Source organism: Macrobrachium rosenbergii, chromosome 5 (assembly GCF_040412425.1).
Source record: "Macrobrachium rosenbergii isolate ZJJX-2024 chromosome 5, ASM4041242v1, whole genome shotgun sequence".
Classification (NCBI taxonomy): domain Eukaryota; kingdom Metazoa; phylum Arthropoda; class Malacostraca; order Decapoda; family Palaemonidae; genus Macrobrachium; species Macrobrachium rosenbergii.
Genome location: NC_089745.1, coordinates 42,011,857 through 42,032,042, shown reverse-complemented (window position 1 = coordinate 42,032,042; position 20,186 = coordinate 42,011,857). Strand labels below are relative to the sequence as shown.

Sequence of the window (20,186 nt, the reverse complement as noted above, 5' to 3'; positions counted from 1 at the left end):
AAATTACTTTTAAAAGTGTAAATTTATTATAATTTAATACCTTAATGGGGTGATGTTTAAGAATATGTAGTATTTAACAAAAAATACTATGTTGATGAACAGGAAGGGTTTGCTGTCATGTTAAAAGTGCTGCCATCTTTCGACCCTATCAATAACCATTCTTCTCAGTGTGCACTTACGATCGGGAAAGAACACGCTGACGAAGTTGTATAGTTTTAGTTCATATTTGATCAAGTTTAACCCATTAGAAGAAGGTGGTCTTCGTAGAAGGCCTCAACACACCCACCTCAGTCATGGACGTGTGCAAGGAGGCGAGCATAGCCTCTAGAAGTGAAGTGGAAGTGGGCGGTGGAACTACGGAGGAGACGCTTGCCAAGCAGCCACAGGCAGAAGAGTCACACGAAAATCAGGAATGTGATCTCCTCCCTAAGCCCACTTTATCCGAGTCCTCCTTATCGAGTGTTAGCTTTAGTTCGGCAAAATCTAGAATGAGCATGGAGGACGCCCACGAAGGCCAGGAGAACGGCGAGGTCTTCATGAACGGGATAAGTCAGGCGCAAGAAGGTAGCCCCACAATAACATCCACGACCTCTAATTCAATTTGTAATTCTTTCGACTTGGATAAGTTTCACGGCGATCATAATGACGAAAGGAGTGACGACGAGGCTAATTTCGAGGTGTCAGAGCTCATCAATGAAATCCTACATCAGTCGTCCTATTTGGACGACGGGGGCCTCAATGGCTTAGAGTTTGTAGACTCCTTACCAGATGCTTTGGAAGGTGGGGGGGATGACATAGATGTTACAACCTCGGAACAGGTGTTACCCATTTACACTAATATGAAGGATGAGAGAGTCTCGTCTCCTGATTCTGATTCTAACATGACCACGGCCAGTGAGGGTTCCTCCTCATCGACAAGTCAGCTGTCAGCAGCTTCCACTCATGCATCAGATTTACTAAGTTATATAGGGCCTGAGAAAAGAAAATTATTTAAACAGCTCATTAGTTCCTCGGAAATGTCAGAGGTTGAGTTTAAGACACAAATTGATGGTGTTACAGATCAGTCTCGAGCATTTGATGTAGATAATTTAGAGGTGCTAAGTCTGACAGTTCCAAGCAGCACAATTGAGAAATTGAGAGCATTAGATCCTGTCAATGGATTGGGTATATTAGAAATACCAGCAGATTCAGGTATCCTAGAGGTGGGGTCACTGGAGGAATTGACATCTCAGAATGGTGACGAAAGCAAACCAAACGTAATGACGGAACCCGCATCCAGTATAATGACTGGCAGTATCTTGTCAGAAGAAACCAAAGAACAGTTGGTCCAGGCAGAAGACCCCGTTGTCAAAACGGCCTCCCAGGATGAGAGAGAAAGTCCGACTTATACCCAGCCAGTAGCAGGCCTGACGTCTGTGTGCGAGTCAAAGTTAGGAAACTGTGAAGGTGTTTTGCCATCAGAAAATCCAGAAGAGAGGGCTGTGACAATGTGTGAATCAGGAGACATGATTGAAAGCTTAGAGGACATTAATTTACCAAACTCCTTGGTGAAGGAGGGCCCCAAATTCATTAGTGATATTGGTGAAACTCTGGCTGCACTAGAGACCCTATCCTTGGATGGGAAAGTTATGGATGGAAGTGCAGAAATGCAAGTTAGTCAGGTGCTTTGCAGCTCAGAAGTAACAGAAGCAGTAGAATGTGAAGGTGGTGACACTGTAAAAGACGATAATTCAATTAAGAGTGAAGTGGCAGGTGAGAAGTTAGTCTCTTCGGTGGATGAAACATTACCCGTACCATCAGAAGTTGAAAAGTTACAATTGCCATCGGATGTGGAAAGGTTACAGATACCAGCCGAGGAGAAAGCAGAGAATAATGCACCACAAAATTATGATTGTGCTTGCAAAAGGTAGGATGTCTCCATGCCCTTATGCATGAATACTATTGTAGTGTCATTAACCTAGGGTAAGAGTACACAGTGTTTGGCGAACCTCCGATTCAGTTTTAGCAGCCCAAGCCGGCAATGTCCATTATAATCATAACGGCGGCAGTAAAGCCACATTTTAAATCTAAAATCTGCATCCTCAAAAGGTACCCAGAAAGCTTTATGGTTAACTTCTAACCTTCTTTAAGGTGGTTTCCATTTACTGGTTCTTTTTGCTCACTCCATGAAAGAAGTTTGCGAGCATACTTGCCGATTTTGATACAGATAGGTGCAAAGCTTGTTTGTTTACAGTTTTTTACCTTGTGTTAACTAAACTGTAATTTACTGATCAACTTTAAGCACTGTACTGCATAAGTCCTATCTTGTTTCCAGCCATGTTAAACTTTAAACTGTTGTTGTATGAAGTCTCCTTTCATTTTCATGGCCTTTGTGATGTATACTTTCAGTTTTCTGCTCAAATTTCTTTGCATTACAAATATTTCAACATTGTGTACATTTAATTTCTTCACTATAATGTATGCAAATAAATACTCTTTATTGTTGTCTTTCTTTTTCTTTATCTCTGTTGCCATCTCCATCCTAAAAGGTCAGTTGCCTTGATGAGTCTTCTGCAACTGTTCCTATCAAAATCATCTTCCTCCCCCTAATCCCCCCTTTGCCAAATCCTCCTGTTCTGTATCACTCACTTTTACACCCTAAAAGGTTCCATCCAAACCCTCTTCAGTCCTTCCTCCTTACTCATTCTTACCACATGTCCATACCATCTCAGTCTAGACTCTTATCATATCAGTATCTTCAGTACCCCAGCAATTTGGATTTCTTTATTTACCAGCCTCTCACACAGCAGGATCCTCAAAATCCACCTTGACATCCTGATTTCTGGTCCTCTATTCTTAATGCTCATGTTTCTGGCCATACGTCATGACTGGTCTGATTACAGTGCAGATGTATATTTTTAATTTATTTGGTGTTCTTTTGTCACTTTTTTTTCACACTACTCATACTACCTCCCCCATTTCCCCCAGGCTGCTTTTATCCTACTTTCAGCCTCAGCTTTGAACCCTTCCTGCTGGCTTAAAGTAGGTCCTAAGTATTTGAAATTCTCGATAGGTTTTAAATATATGTCCCTTCTGTTTTGTACAAATGTTTCCCCTCCCCTTCGTGGAGGACACCATAACCTCAATTTTATCCACATGTACTGTACCTTCTTGTCACCCTATTCAAGAGATTACTACCACTCTCTTACCCTTGTTTGCAGTGCTTCAGTCTCTGTCACAGTGACTGTATTATCTGCATACTGTATAATAATTCCCATAGATTTTTGTTCCTAATCCCTTCACTCAGTACATCCATAGGCCTAATCATTGCAAAAAGAAATGGGCTGAATGCCAATTCTTGATGTAAACTTACTCTGACTTCAGACGTTTTTATTTTCCCATAGGCTGTTAATACTGTTCTCTCAGTTTTGTCACCTTTACAGATAGACAGACTATTTTTCTGTGTATTTTTGAAATTTTTTTTTATGTAATGTTGGGGCCCCTGGAGATGGGTTATTGGTATATGTTTTGCTAAAAAATAATAATCAAGTTGTTGTATCATATTCAGTCACTGAAGTCATAAATTCCAGTAGGGGATGCTTGCTTGAAGGAATTCTTGATTTTTGGCAGTAGGCACATTCAGCCAGTTCTACCCACAGAACATACTGACCTATCTAGATATTGCTTTTATTTTAAACATAGTACCAACCCCACATTTGTCCCTGTTGGAAGGAAAAATTGATACTCTGGACAGAGTGAGTGGGTGGGTTCCCCACTCCCTCACACGCCTTTAGTTAGGCTAGTCAACTATTTTGGTGAAGGTATCGATAAAAAAGATTTCAGATGTTTTGTATGGGGACACAACTGACTTCAGTTGTTCGTATGGGGACACAAACCTTGCTTTTCATATATGGAGTCATCCTACTGTATGTGCATGGATGGATGTTGTCTGAATGAGAAAACCAAAGAGCAATTAAGGATTTGTGTCCTTTATGACGGATATATTAACATTTGTTGATATTCCGCCACAGGTATGCATTTTCAGTGGTGTGTTGGATGGTATATATCACAATGATTATCTTTAGAGCATCCCTGTGTGCAGCCATGATACCAAATCTCATTAATTTTGGGCACAGAGCTGGGTGGTATGTAGGACGTTTCACCAATTTTTGCTTTGATGATTCATACCAGAAATATTCTCTATAGAGTAACCTATATATATAGGCTATATATATAATGACTATAATAATGATGATTATATCATTATTATTGAAACCACAAGAAAGACTGATCTAGCCTCTCTTGTTTCCTAACTATGGCCAGATGGGAGAAATGGAAGTGGGATTAGGTAAGGGGGTTGAGGGTGGGGTTATTAAATTTGGGTTGTGTCAGCAGATGGGTGTACAGTGGGTTGAGAGCTAATGTTTGAGGTAGGACATTGGTGGTGAGAGAAGAGAAGCTTTTTTTGATTCAGGGGGAGGAAGGGAGAGTGAGGGAGTTTTGGAGGATGTTGTGGTGGTAGATGCTGTGTGGATGGAAATATGGGTAATGGCTTCATTGAAGGATTGCTTGCGAGAATGGATGACAAAAGTGTCAGTTGTTAATTGAAGTGCCTCTTTCTGATTCTTCTGTTCTGGGAACTTCTCTAACGTAGGGGTTAGTGCTCTTGTCTCATTTATGGGAATTTTGGGGGGTTGTCATTCCCAATCCTGTTGACCTTGAGAATTTTGTATATTGGGGAAATTTCCGTGGTACATGTTCTGCATAACAGTTGGGCTCATTGGCCAAAAGAGTGATGCTTTTGAGAACTCATGTTGTGCAATTCTGCATGACCGGCATTTGGTCTGCATCTTATATGCATATTGGAATACATATATAGCTGAAAGTATAGGTTGCATTTATTTTGATGGAAAGATTGTAAACAGTTGCATTTGAAGTGATAGAAATATCAGTCAATAATACTAGCAGTTTACCAGTAATACGTGTATTATGGGAAAGTAGATGCAAATGGTTAAAGATAATTTAAGATTAAACAGCAGTAAGAGTAGATTTGTACATGTTGATAGAGTGTAATTATATACAGTAGTGGTAAGAAATTTGTGTTTTAAATACAAGTAATGAAAATGACAGGAGATTTGGATTCTTTGGCACTGGTTGGCGATCTACAGAGGTTTTCAGACTTGGAACTCCTATTTTTTTTTTATTAATTTTCAGCTTGGCTTTCATCTTACTTCTTGTTTGTGAGTTGGAAGTGCATTTGTTGTTGATAGATTTCTCAAGAACTGGTCAGATAGTTTTTTTGGTAATTTTTCTGGTTCAATATTTCTTCATAGAAGGCAAATTTAAGAAAAATAAATACTCTTTACAAATAACAGTGAATAAATCACTTTTATTGATCACTTGATCTAATCAATTCTTGAACAGGTAGGTAGTGGTACAGTACTTTTCTTATCATCACCAGGTAGTTTGTTATATGTGAAGAAGTTCCCATAGTTACCAGTGTTAAATATTTTTCAATGCAGTTTCCATCCATTGGATCTAGTTTGATTTCTGGTTAGGGTCAATAGATTCCTGTAGTAATGTGTTATTTAAACCTTTGAATATCTTGAATGCTGTTTCTTTTATTGACTTCTTAATCAGTGTTTTTCTATAGAGAAAACATTCTAGCTGCATCTGATATCCAAGGTGTCAGGTTGATAGTATTAGTTAGATTGCTTTTGCCTGTTCCACTTCTAATTTTCTATGTCCTTCCTCTGGAATAATGTCTTTGGACAGCATACTAAAAGTGAGGTCTAATGAGTTCATTGTATATGGTTGTTCCTTATTGTAAATTGATTTTTGATGTTTGTCAGTATTTTTTAGGCATTCTTTTCAATATATGTATAGAAAATTGCAAGCTACTAGTGATATTAATTCCTAGAGTCCTCTTATGATTAAAAGCTCTCTCATGCCAAATAGGTAATACTTAGGCATTCTTGTTTTATAAATTATGCACATTACCTTGCATTTATCAAATTTTAATGACAGTTTTATTGTTTACCTGGTCTTCTTGCAACTTTTATTATTAGCACTTGTGTCCATTTTTGTGTCATGCAAACTTACTCATTTTGCTTGTCAGCCCAAAGTCTCTTGTTTCTGTAGATAATGAAGAGCAAAGGACTAAGCACTGAATCCAAAGGCACACCACATGTGATATTTTGCTGAGAAAACTGTGATCCTTTGATAACAAAAGCATAGGTTCATATGTTAGGAAAAATACAAATTTCTTTTTAATTAGGTATTTCTTTTACTGTTAATCTTTGATCTGATACCTTGTCAAATTCCTTCTGGAAATCCAGATAAAGTGTAGTTGTTGCTCTACAGTTTTTAATCTCAGGAGGAAAAAGTTTTCTCACATAATGAGGTTAGTAAATGTGTGTGCTTGCAACTTAGAGGACATGAGTTCAAATCCTGCTTGAGGGCAGAATTTCATGTAATTACAGTTGTAGAAGTCATATATGTCAAGAACATGATTAAAGTTCATAAATTTTGAGTGCTTTCTACATAAGTACAGTATATTTGAGGCAAACAGCAGGTAGGCATGTAAGTGTTACTGACTTGCATACACAATAGAAAGAGTACAAATCCTGCTTGAAAGGTGATTTAGCATAACATTTATATACATCATGTGAAAAAAGTGATTCAAATATCATGGATACCAACATACAAGAGAGCCTTCTATGGTTTGAGGCAGATAGAAAGTAGGCACATGAAGTGGTGATGACATGTCAACAATGCAAAGAAGCTCAGGTTACAACTTGGGAGACACAAGTTCTGATCCTGCTTGAGATATGAAGTTCAAGTCTCATTTGAATGTCATTGCTTTACTTGCATTATATGTACTAAACATGTCATAGAAGAAATTCAAAATATAGGTTAAACATGATCTCATAATACAATCTTCATGGTACTTAAATGGCCTGTAGTTTTCTGTTCATCTCTAGAAGCCATCTTGACTGTTGGTGTAATATTTTGCAGCTTTCAGTCATTCATTATATTTCTTGGCTCCAAGAATATTTTGTAAATGTTCTAAGAGGTAAGGAGCAGCTGTTTCTGCTGCGTTGATCACCCTAGGTTAGAATCCATGTGGACCTTGGGACTTGCTTGGGTTTAGATTTCGTATGTTCACTTTTACCATTTCCTTTGTTGTACATTTTCTGTAACGGGTTTTTTTTTATATAAGAAACTTACCAAATAATTACATAGTGATAGTTTCTACTTTATGTGGCAGCTCAAAATTTGAAATTCGCAGTAGCGCTCTTTTATTTTGGGTGTAGGTATGCTGCCCCGCCCACTATCGGGGAAGAATAGGTACAGTGTAGCTAAAGAGCTCAATTCATTTCTGCCGGTTAATGGCTGAACACCAGTTATTAGCATCTCTTGATTCTTTTTTGCTGGATGGTCAGAGATCATCTTTGGTGAAGTACTCTTTACTTTTGGTAGCACAGCTATTTAGCTTAGCCAGAATTTGGATTTATATCTTCAGTTGTGACTTGTTTTGACCATTATGTCTGACTCTAGTTTATCCAGCATTAGGTATTGCAGCAAAGGCTGCAAAACTAGACACTTTTGCAAAATGTGACTCACCATTTGTAGTACTTGTAGGGAACAAATTTGTTCTCCAGATTTGAATTGTGATGAATGTAAGGACTGGGATAGGGGGAAATGGAAGACTTTACAAACACACTTGGACAAACTGCAGCGCGACCGAATTAGAAAAGCTACAGCTAGGGCCGAAGCTAAGGCGTCCACTAGTACAGGGGTTGTTATTAATGTTATGCCTATCCCTTTGACACCTGGGACAGTTCTCTCCCATTTCCAGTCCTCCAGCTTTTCCTGTCACTCCATTACCTAGCTTTCATTTTGCTGAACCCAATGCCATTGCCAGCTTAGGAACGGGTAGATAAAAAATTTAATTTACTTGTTAATAATGTTTCCCAGATTGGGAATTTTGTGAAGGTCCTAATGGACAAGTTTAATAGTGTAGTGTCGAGTGAAGTGTCAGTGGAGGTGGCAGCTGTTTGTCCCACCAATGCTCCTAGACCAAGGTCCCTGCTAAACTCCCCTTGCTCACCTGTGAGGAAGCAAACTGGCAGTCCAGGGGAGGTCTGTGGGGTTTGCCCATGAGCAGTCGTCGCCTTATCCGAGCCTGTTGTTTGATCCCAGGCTGCGGATGAACGCCATTGGAAAGGTGTTCGTATGGATGTGCATGCCCTATCCTCAAGTGAATCAGATTCTCCCACATCAAAGAAGCGCAAGGGACGTTTCACAAAAGTATTGAGGCCCCTGGACGAGATTAGTCTGTTCCCGCAGGACACCCTGAAGCGGGTGTCAGTAGAGCTACAGAAGAAGTCGACTCAGGACCTCCTCACTCAATCCACCAGAAGGACTTAATTTCCCCACACGAGCCACTACTTCCAACACTTCTACCAGAATGTCATCACCCTTGCAAGCAACAGCCCCAACCTCCTAACTTCCAGACCAGCCAAGAAGCCCATTAACAAGCCAGCACCTCGAAAATGAGTCTTCCTCCGTGTTCCAGTGGGAGCAAGACTCCCATTTCTGGACAGAATGGAATAAGAAAAATGTGGAGCCGTGGGTGCTGAAAGTATTGAAAGAAGACTATGCTATCCCTTTCAGGGTGAAACCTCCCTTAGTAACCTCTCCCATCAGCTTAACAGCCTACTCGGTAGACTCAGAGGTTTTCGGTCCTATCTCGGGAAGTATCAGCCCTTCTAGAAAAGAAAACCGTGGAATTAGTTAAGGATGTGAACAAGGGGGAGTTTTACAACCGCCTCTTCGTGGTTCCCAGGTCACCGGGAGGATGGAGACCTGTCCTGGACGTCAGTGCCCTGAACCTCTTCGTTCAAACAACGAAGTTCAAAATAGAGATGAGTCATTTGGTATTGTCGGCCATCCATCAGGGAGACTGGAGGTTACGATCGACATGCAAGATGCTTACTTCCATGTTCCAGTTCACCCGGACTCCAGGTACCTGAGATTCATGTTCCAGGACAGAGTCTTCCAGTTTCGGGCTCTGTGCTTCGGACTCCGCAGCGTCTCAATGTCTTACGCGGTACTCACTCCCCTAGCAAAATGGCTACATCTTTTGGGGATAAACATCTCTCTGTACTTGGGTGACTGGCTCCTACGCTCTCCCTCGTGATCTCAGTGCACGGAGGACCTACAGAAAACTTTGTCTCGCTCAAGAATTAGGCCTTCTAATAAACTTAAAGAAGTCACAGCTAGTCCTGACTCAGTCTATTCTATATTTGGGGATAGTGATAGACTCTCTGAGTTTTCGGGCTTTTCCATCCCAACAAAGGATCCTAAATTGTCGCAGAAAAGTCCAGGACTTCGTAACTCACCCCTCCTGCTCAGCCAACGAGTGGATGAGTCTTCTGGGAACCCTTTCTTCTGTAGAGAAGTTTGTCCCATTAGGCAGGCTACATGCAAGAGTACTGCAATTTTACCTAAAGGCAAATTGGAGAGGGAAGTTGTTCCCGGACTCGTTCATTTTCAACATCACTCCCCAGATAAAAGAGGACCTTCAGTGGTGGCTAACGGAGAACAGATTTGCAACAGGAAGGTCTCTGGCTCCAGCGAACCCCAACCTAACGTTATACTCAGACGCTTCAGATCTGGGTTGTGGAGCCCTTCTCAACGATTTTGAGGTTTCAGGAACATGGTCGCCTGCAGAAAGAAACCTCCACATCAACGGAAAGGAATTAAAAGCGATTCATCTAGCACTGCAACACTTTGCAACACAAAGCTTCAACAAGACAGTGGCGGTCCATTCGGACAGCATGACCGCCCTGGCTTGTATCAAGAATCAAGGAGGGACTCATTCTTTTACACTCTATGAAGCGATAAAGATTTTCTTCTATGGGCAAGGAGCAACGAGACCCAATTAGTGACCTGCTTCATTCAGGGCAGGATGAATGTCCTTGCAGACAAATTGAGTCGTGGCAAACAGGTCCTACCGACGGAATGGACAATCAATCCACAGTGTGCACCAACCTGTGGAAGCTGTGGGGAAAGCCGTCGATAGACCTGTTTGCAACATCAAGGGACCATCGTCTTCCTCTGTATTGTTCGCTGGCTCCAGATCCGCAAGCATGGGCGACAGATGCAATGCTGCAAGACTGGTCAAACCTCAACCTCTACGCCTTCCCTCCCTTCAGCATGGTGAGGGAAGTATTAAAGAAGTTCAGCGCACACAACAACGTGTCAATGACCTTAGTAGCTCCCTTTTGGCCACACAAAGAGTGGTTCCCCGATCTGCTGAGCCTTTTGACAGACTTCCTAAGGCTACTTCCTTAGAAGAGAAATCTTCTCAAACAGCCGCACTTCCTCCGATTCCATCAAGGCTTATCCACTCTCGCTCTGACAGGCTCCAGACTGTCAGGGAGCTTGTCAGAGCAAAAGGATTTTCAAGAAAGGCTGCAGAAGCTATTGCTAAGTGCAGGCGACAATCTTCTTCTGCAGTCTACCAAGCCAAGTGGGCAATTTTTTGGAAGTGGTGCTGGGAGCGAAATATCTCCTCTTCTCAGACATCTGAAGCCCAAATCAGAGGTTTTCTTTTACATCTGAGAACATTGAAAGGATTTACAACATCTACCATCAAGGGTTACAGAGCGATGTTGAGTTCAGTTTTTAAACATACAGGCAGTCCCCGGTTAACGGGGGGCTCGGTTAACAGCGATTCGGTTTTATGGGGCTTGTCTAGTGATGAAAATCGGCATTTTTTGGCACCGAAAATCGCTGATTTCCGCTTATCGGCGCCGATACATACCTAACAGAGGCGCCGATAACCGAAAATCGGCGCTTTTCAGTGCCGATAACCCCTGAAAATCGCCGATTTTCAGTTAGCGCCGATTTTCGGTTATCATCACACCCTCAGAAACGGAACCCTGCCGATAACCGGGGACTGCCTGTAGAGGAATAGACCTGTCTTCAAACCAAGACATCAGCGACTTCATTAAACATCTGAATACTAGTAAGCAGGCAAAACCCTCAGGAGTAGCTTGGAATTTGGACGTGGCCCTCAAATGGCTGTCAGGACCACCATTTAAACCTTTGGAGTCATTGTCACTTCGGAATCTGATGAAGAAGACCTTATTCTTGATGTTACTGGCTACAGCCAAGAGAGCCAGCGAGCTTCATGCCATCGATAAAAGGATAGGTTTCTCATAAGGCAATGCTGTTTACTCACTAATTTTGGAATTTTTGGCCAAGAATGAGGATCCGGCTAACCCTTTGCCTTGCTCCTTTTCAATCAAAAGCCTGTCAGAAATACTAGACCCATCCGATCAAGAGAAAGTCCTCTGCCCAGTAAGAGCCTTGAGAATATACCTTGAAAAAACCAAAAACCTTAGAGGTTCGGCCCCTAATCTTTGGTGCTCTATTAAGTACCCCAACCGTCATTTGTCCAAAGATGTATTATCTTCTTTTTAAGATCTGTCATTTCGGAAGCACATTTGGGAGTTCAAGATGATTTACTGCCCTTGTGTAAAGTAAAGGCTCATGAAATAAGAACTGTGGCGACATCTTGGGCTTTCAGACGTAACTTGTCTCTCTTCAGTTTTGCAAGCAACAGTGTTTGCCATGTTTTACTTACGGGATATTGAAACAACGCATGAAAAATGCAGTATTTTAGGTCCGTTCTTCACAGCTGGCATGTTATTGGGGGATGAAGGATAGAAGGAACACCTTCTTTTTCCTCTATTCACTCTCCTTGAATAAGGATAGTTGCACTTCTTGGGTGTAGTTAATTTTATCTGGTTCTTTGTTGTTCTATGGTATTGCACCCAGGGCAAGGGCATATCCACATATTGATTATGTGGCCATGTTTGGATTATAAGCTTTGGCAACCTGCGATTTACCTCCTACATTGCAAAGCACCCACTCAAGTAAAGGTGTCCCTTGGTTCTACCGCCACGCCGCTACAGGTCGAGAGGAGCTACGACCAGAGGCAGTACCCGTCTGCCGTTGCTCCCTCACCATATAAGGTTACAACAAGCATTTCAAGATGCTAGTTAATTTGCTATTCCAAATTATCCTCCATATCGAGTAGGTTTTTGGTAGTATATGTCCATTCATCCCACCTCCACTCAGTGTGGGATTCAGCTATGTAATTATTTGGTAAGTTACTTATATAAATTGACATTTTTATAATAAAATAAAGTTTTAGATATTCTTACCAAATAATTACATGATCGGAGCCCGCCCTCCCCACCCCCCTTTCATGGACATAGAGCATAAACGAATTGAGCTCTTTAGCTATGTTGTACCTATTCTTCCCCGATAGTGGGCAGGGCAGCATACCTACACCCAAAACAAAAGAGCACTACCGCGAATTTCGAAATTTGAGCTGCCGTGTAAAGTAGAAACTATAGCTATGTAATTATTTGGTAAGTATATAAAACTTTATTTTATTATAAAAATGTCATTTTCTTTTGTATGTAATAGAAATACAGCATTAAGAATTTTTGAGGTGTCTTCCTCAATGTGCAAACAGGAAATTATTCTTTTAATTGGCCAACCATGTTGGCATCACTACCAGTAATGTTGCCATCTGTATTTTTAAAGTCCTGGTTGTACTCTTTAGTTGGTTTTCTACTGTTTGTCTGTAAAAACAAAAACTTCTTTTCTCAAGGTACAGTCCTATTTTTGGCTTCAAATTTTGCCTTCCAAATTAATCAGTGTACCATTAGTCTAAGCACTTTATGTACTGTTTCCATCTCCTGCATTGCTGTAAAGTTTCCAGTTTGCTTTCTGTATGCCCCTGATTGCCTAGCAGTATTCCTACTAAACCTTGTATGAGAGAGAGATATTATTTATATTAATGTCTTAGAAGAGTGAATACCAGGCTTTCTTAATTTTTTTTTATTATTGCACAGTCTTGAGAGAAAGAAAAGTTTATATTTTATCCATTCATAAATAGTCTTTCCTGTATTTAGTTCTCTCTTTCAGGTCATTAGTACTGTATACAGTATAATTGAAAGCACTTTGTAAGTGTTAAAAAGTTGTTCAGTTGTTGCATATGCAGTTAGGGTTGCAGTAGCTGCTTCAGTAGTGAAGATGTGTGTAATTTGTTATTAGTGTTCATAAATTAATGTTTAGTTTTTAGATGATCAGTTTACTGTTATGATGGTTGTGTCTGTACTGAATGTGTACATAAATTTTTTTTGCCATTCTTTAATCTGAGCAGTACTCTATAACAAAAATTATATTTGCGTAGCATATTCGTTATTGAAGGTATTATGGATGCTCTACTAAAAAGAGATTGAGAGAATTTACTGTATTCCTACCATATATGCCAGCATTTAAGTTGATGTGAGTAATAAAAATCCACAATTATATAGTAAATATATTACTATGTAAAATGAACCAGACTTTCAAACACCTGAACGGTGTTCCTCATCAGTGTTAACGTTAAAATGCAAAGTGAGGGTAGTTTTCTTACGAAATAGTTTTTAAAAATGGGGGCGGGGCGAGAAGATAACAGCCCATCACAGAAGTGCTGGTTCGGGTGTTATGTTATACCAAATTCAATCAAGGAGATTGGCGCAACTGCTTGTTGAATTTGGTATAACATAACACCAGTTGAACCAGCACTTCCGTGATGGGCTGATATCTTCTCGGCCTGCCCCATTTTTAAAAAAACTATTTCATAAGAAAACTACCCTCACTTTGCATTTTAACGTTAACACTGATGAGAACACCGCTCAGGTGTTCCTAAATACTTTGGTTAATTTTACATAGTAATATATTTACTATATAATCGTGGATTTTTATTACTCAGATTGTTTTTCAAGAAATTGTGAATCTATTAGCATTTAAGTTGATCTTGTGTATAAGTTGACCCCTAAAATTTGTTGGTGTAATACGTGTTTAGGCCCATCTTTGCCTGATATGACAACCCCCAAAACTAAGGTAGCCCCACTTCCCCTGCAAATGCAGAGCAAACAAGATATTTGTGATTTTTCGTTGGAATAACCAAGGGTTAGCCCACGGTTAGCCCATTAAACTAATGTACCTTACCTGTTGGTATCAATCATTGGCCACCCCAGTGAAGATGTATTACACAGCAGAAAAATAAGCCCAGACCACTTCCATTATACTACCATGTTCTCAAAGACCTTGTAATTTTTACTGAAACATCACATGTTTTATTCATTGTTACTCTTGAATAGATAACACCAAAAATATTGGTAATATAGCATGGCAATATCTGATGCCAACTCTGCTGAAACAAACTTGCATGAACCTATCAGCTGTGCCATACAGTAGTATAAACAAACACAAACCAAGATGCACTTGCCATTTGTTATTTGCATAAATAAAAAGTGGAAATTATACTAAATTGTTGTGAAATAGAAACACACTCAATAGGTATACCAGACGTGAATTTCAGTAGGAAATAATTGTGGCAGGCTGTAAGTGGTATGGTAAATGGTATACATGAATGTTAGTCAGACACTTTCACTTGTTTACACCTTAATGGTAAGGGTTCATATTTTATATTCACCATACAAGTTGATGCTTGGTTTTGGAGAAATATTTGTAGCCTTTAAATGTTGACTTATACACGGGCATTTATGATAATTATGCAAGTGCCTTGTAGTACAGCATAATACATTTATAAAAGAATCAGCATTTATAAAAGGATCGGCATGATTTTTGACTTTGGAACAAGTCCCCCAACCGAAACACTGCAGAAACCAAGGACAAATTGTATTTAAAAAGTAGCATCCTGCTTGAAATGTTCAGTAGGTTTTGTATTTATTACTAGATGAATGTTACTCAACACTTAGTTGGTGTAAAGAGTGGACAAATTCTTGCCTACAGCAGCTAGACCACTATGCATTGAAGGTATGTCCAGTTGATCATAATCAACAAATATTTCAATAAGTATATATAAAAAATAAAATTAATTAAAATAAACAGAAATATATAAAATAAAAAAAATAACCAGTAAATAGGAAAATATACATTAAAATATAAAATAGAAATAAAAATAAAATAAAATTAATATTGAGTAAACATATAAAATAAAAAATAAAAATATAGTGACTCATATTTTATGCCCAGTGCTAGAGTATGGATATATATGTCATTTAGCTAGAATTGATGAATGTTGTAACTTTTAACCCTCTGTGATTTTCATCTGTTTACACTGGTGTCCAGAATTTGTGAGAAATGTAAGAAAGGAAAAAGATTTGTCAATGAAATGGGAAAGAAAATACATAACTATTTTGTATAAAAATGTAATTACACTGTATTAGAACACAAAGAAATAAGATTAAATACTTTTAACTTTTTATAAACCAAGCATTAGGCTACTGTAACTTCATAGGTTTATTTATTATACAGAATTTGTTCTTTATCTGTTGAGTGAGAATAATTTTTTTTTTTAATGCCAGCAGCCTAAATACTGTAATTAAAACTATATTTTTTTATTACAGGTCTGAGGCTTCAGAGGATGGTGGTAGTGTTATTGTTGGTGTTTGGGCAGAACTAAGATCATCTCTGCGTCAGCTTCACCGCTCAATGATACCACAGTCAACCCAAGGGTCAGCACATCGTTCCAGGCCTTCCATTAATAGAATTAAAGCTTTAGCTAATATGTAAGTAGATAATTTTCCTTTTATTGATTGTTATTACTAAAGCATTTTTAGAGAAAAACCAGAGTAAGTCTCTATGTAAATTAGATATTTTTGACATATATTTGAAAGTACTCTTCACAACTATAAAATTTATATAACTAACTAACCCAGTAATTACTTAGCTAAGGGTTTCTACTCGCACAGCAGCGTAAATTTTGAAATTCGTGGTAGCGATACTTTTGTTTATGTAGGTGACTAGCCCCTGCCCACTCTCGGGATAAGAGAGGAACAACTCAGCCAAGCACTTCAATTTGTTTCTGCCGTTTTAAGAACACACACAGTTCTAAGATTGCAGCTTTTTTTTTTTTAATTTGGTTGAGATCTTCCCTTACGGTGAAGTAGATTGCCTGCAGTAGCCTTCGGCTTATGTATTTAGTTAGGTTTTCACTGAAACCTTTAATTGGATAATTAGTCTCTTAGTTAGTTTACCGATTTTGACTTTTTCTAGCGTTAGTTGACAAAGTCTGACACTAGCACTTCTAGTTTGCGGTATTGCAGCAAGGGCTGCAATACTTGGTTGACGAAAGCATGCTACGATTCTCGCACCCTTTGCACTACCTGTAGAGGACAAGTATGTTTTATTGACCTGTGAAAAGTGTAGGGAATGGGATGAGAAAAAATGGAAGACTATATCTTCTTACTTTAGTAAGTTAGTGAGAGACCATAAGAGAAAAGCGGCTTCAAGAGCCGAGGTTAAATCATCAGCTAGCCAGGGTATGACTCTAAAGTCTGGCAATGTAGAAGTACCTGTTATCACTCCTCCTGCTAATCTTGTCTCTCCTGTTTCCTGCCCACCTCCAATACCACCTACTCGTCTTCCTGGCCTCCCAGCTTCCGAACCTGATCGCTTCGCCAGCCTCGAGACCAAGTTTGACCGAAAGATTGATCTCATTGCCAATACAGTGGTCCAGTTAGGGACATCAGTGTTCCCTTATGGCTAAGATGAGTGATAAAAGTATCAGTGAAGTGATAGTGGAGGAGGTGGCTGCCTGTCCCACTGACTTTCCTAGGCAGAGGTCGCTGCCATACTCCCCTAAACCTGGGAGGCATACTGGAGGCCCAAGGGAGGTTGGTGGGGTCTGCCCACGGGTTGCCACCCCCTCAGTTGCGCCTGTTATGTCCCAGGTTGCGACAAAAGACGGCTATTGGAAAGGCGTCTCAGACATGCATTGCCTCTCGTTGAGTTCTGGAGATTCCAGCCCTAGTAAGGGGCGCTAATGGCGCTTCTTGGATGAGTCCCAGCCCCTGAAGAGGATTGCGGTGTACAGGGACCAGTCTTCCCCTCTACCCAGCAAAAGATTCAGGGAACCTTCCTGTAGCCCTCGACCATCTTGTAGCACTTGGGACGGTCCCGAGCGTTTTTCTTCGTCTGAGTGCCAGTATTTGGCTCCTAGGACCTTATCCTTGTCTGTTAAGCGCTCTGTATCGTCTTCCAAGTGCCCTTCCTCTTGCGAGCGCCCACAGACCTCTTCAGAGCACCCAGTAGCAGCCGAGCACCCAGCAGTGCCCGAGTGCCCATTAGCACCTGAGCCAGGAAGTATCTGAGCGCTCTCTGGTGCCCAAGTGCCCATCTTCGGTTGAGCGCCCGATTTCATCTGACGCACCATGTCAGCTCCTGTTAGTCTGGCATCTTGTTCCTAGCACCCGCGCCAGCTCCAACTCTTGTGACTCCTACCAGTGGGTCTCCCTATACGAACCTTCCTACCTTGGCAGAGCTGGACCCTTCCCTAGTGCCTGTCCAGTGACAGTTAGATAGTATTTTGAGTTTTCTTCAGGAATCTTCTGCATCAGTCAAAGCCCCTACATACCCCTCTTGTCTCTGGTTTCTTTGGATGAAGAGAATCTAGGCCAGGACTCTGTCCCCTCAGCCCATGCATTCTTACTTGAGTATTTATTGGTGAACTTTCCTGATTTCTTCACCCCAGCGGCTCCTACTTCACCGGCTTCAGCCTTCATGATGTCTAATCAGCCAGCTGATTCAGCCAGACTCCTGAAAGTGTTTCTATCGTCATCTTCGAAGAAGGAGGTAAGTGAAGTGGAAAATTGGCTTTCTGACAAGATGCAGCAGGGCAAGCCCTCTTTTAGTATTCTGCCTTCTCGGCTTTCATGTAGAAGGTATTGGTCTTATGCCATGGGAGAAGCTCCTTCCTTGGGAATGGCTGCCTCCTCCCAAGGGGACTTTTCCGGGCTCATCGATTTGGTGCATAGGCCCACTTTCTCCTCTGCTAAGGTGATGTTTTTTCCCCCCTGGAGATGGATCATTTGCTCAAGAAAATTTTTAAGTTATTTGAAGTCCTGAGCTTCCTAGGTTGGGCTGTGGGAGCTTTAGCGAGGAAGATTCAGGATACTTCCTCACTATCAGATGATTGTTCTGCTGACTGGCTCAGCGTACTCTCCTGTGCCGATAAGGCCATTAGCGATGGTTCCCAGGAGTTGGCCTCCCTCTATGCCATGGATATTGTCAAGAAGAGGGAACTCTGGGTTTCCTTTACCCCTAAGGGCGTGACCACGTCACACAAGTCAGCCCTTCTCTTCTCTCCTCTCGTTAAATGCCACCTGTTTCCACAGGATACTGTTAATGAAATTGCGTTGCACCTGCACAAGAAGTCAACGCAGGACCTACTAACTCAGTGTATAAGACATCCCAGAGAGTGGGCCACTTTCAGCACCAAGACAAGCTCATCTCTTCAGCTGCAGCCCTTTTAAGGCAACAGACAGGTCGCAATCAAGACCGTGAGCGACAGTTTGCTTCAACTCGTGAGCCATCAAGAAATCCTCTTTGAAGCCCGCTGCTTGTAAGTGAAAAATCTGTCCTCCATGCTCTAGTGGGTGCCAGACTCCATCTCTTTGTGGAGAAGTGGAGTGCGAGAGGAGTGGAACAGTGGGTAGTGAGAGTTCTTAAGGAGGGATACTTTATTCCCCTCAAAGAGAGACCTCCATTAATGAGCATTCCCGTCGCATTGCGGCCTACTCCGAGGATCGGATAGCAATTCAGCCCTCTCAGAGGACATCTCATCCCTCCTCAACGTGAGTGCTTTGAATTTCTCCATAGTAAAGACAAAATTCCATAAGGAAACAGCCCAATCTGCCCTGGCATCATCTGTCAGGGAGGCTGGATGGTGTCTCTCAACATCCAGGATGCTTACTTCCACATCCCCATTCATCGAGATTCAAGGAAGTACCTCAGGTTTGTTTTCGAGAACCAGGTGTTTCAGTTTCAAACTCTCTGCTTTGTCCTGTCGATAGCCCCACAAGTGTTTACAACAGTTCTTGCTCCCCTGGCAAAATGGCTTTATTTAGTGGGCATCAATTTATCGCTATATCTAGATGACAGGCTGCTTTGTTCATCCACAAAGGAACGGTGCATGAAGGACCTTCGGAAACTATTACTGACACAAGACCTGGGTTTATTGTTGAACCTGCAGAAATCCCAGCTGATTTCTTCTCAGAGAATTCTCTATTTGGGGATGATGATAGATGCTTAGAATTTTTGGGCTTTTCCATCCCCTAAAAGAGTGGAGGACTGCCTGAGGAAAGTCAGTCTTTTTCTTTCTCTCTGTTCGTGCTCAGCCACCCAATGGATGGTACTATGTACCAGGAGTGCCCACCAGTTTTTTTGTGTTGGGTGGTGGTTATATTGTTTTTGATGTGATGTAGGTGACAGCATTGTCTGGTTATTCTTGTTTGTGGTATTGCGCCGTGGGCAGGGGCAAATATCGTTGCTTTGTTGGCCTTTGAGAAACTCCCTTGCTGCAAAGCTCCTACTGATACTTTGTCAGCGTTTGGATTACTCCTCCGCTGCGAAGTTCCCCTTTAAGTAGAGGCGATCCTGGCTGTACCGCCACGCCGCTACAAGGTTGAGATGAGTGCCAACCAGAGGCAGTATCCACCTGCAGCAGCTCTCTCACCAGGTAAGGAAACAACAAGCATTGTATCAATGCTTACCTGTTTTCTGTTCTCAAATTCATTAACCTTTTAATGTTTTGGGGTACAAGATGTCCATGAATCCCCACCACCTGTCAGTGTATTCAACTAAGTAATTACTGGGTAAGTTACTTATAAAAAAAATGATACTTTTGTAATAAAATAAAATGGCATTTTTTTTATAAGTACTTACCCAGTAATTATGGACGGAGCCCGCCCTCCTCCCCTCGCATGGACATTTAAGCATAGACAAATTGAAGCTCTTGGCTGAGTTGTTCATCCACGAAGGAACGGTGCATGGAGGACCTTCGGAAAAGTGGGTGGGCCAAGTCACCTCCATAAACAAAAGTATCGCTACCGTGAATTTCAAAATTTAAGCTACCATGCGAGTAGAAACTCTCAGCTAAGTAATTACTCTGTAAGTATATATAAAACTTTTATTTAATTATAAAAATGTCATGTTTATAGTTATTACAGTTTGTAGAGGCTGAACTTTGTTGTCCATTAAGTGGAGAATATATTTGAAGTCCAAAAGATTGTGTGGGTAATCAAAGAGAATGGGCATGGATGAAG

The 20,186-nt window shown here is 41.0% G+C and overlaps 1 protein-coding gene across 1 annotated transcript in view; it reads left to right on the top strand.

Annotated features, from left to right (window-relative positions):
- The first annotated feature begins 128 nt into the window (after positions 1 to 128).
- Positions 129 to 20,186, top strand: part of LOC136838714 (uncharacterized) — a 71,495-nt gene continuing 51,437 nt past the window's right edge. The window contains exons 1-2 of the mRNA XM_067104138.1: positions 129 to 1,906; positions 15,489 to 15,650. Coding sequence (XP_066960239.1) covers positions 294 to 1,906; positions 15,489 to 15,650 — 1,775 coding nt within the window. The 5' untranslated portion in view covers positions 129 to 293. The remainder of the gene's footprint in view (positions 1,907 to 15,488; positions 15,651 to 20,186) is intronic.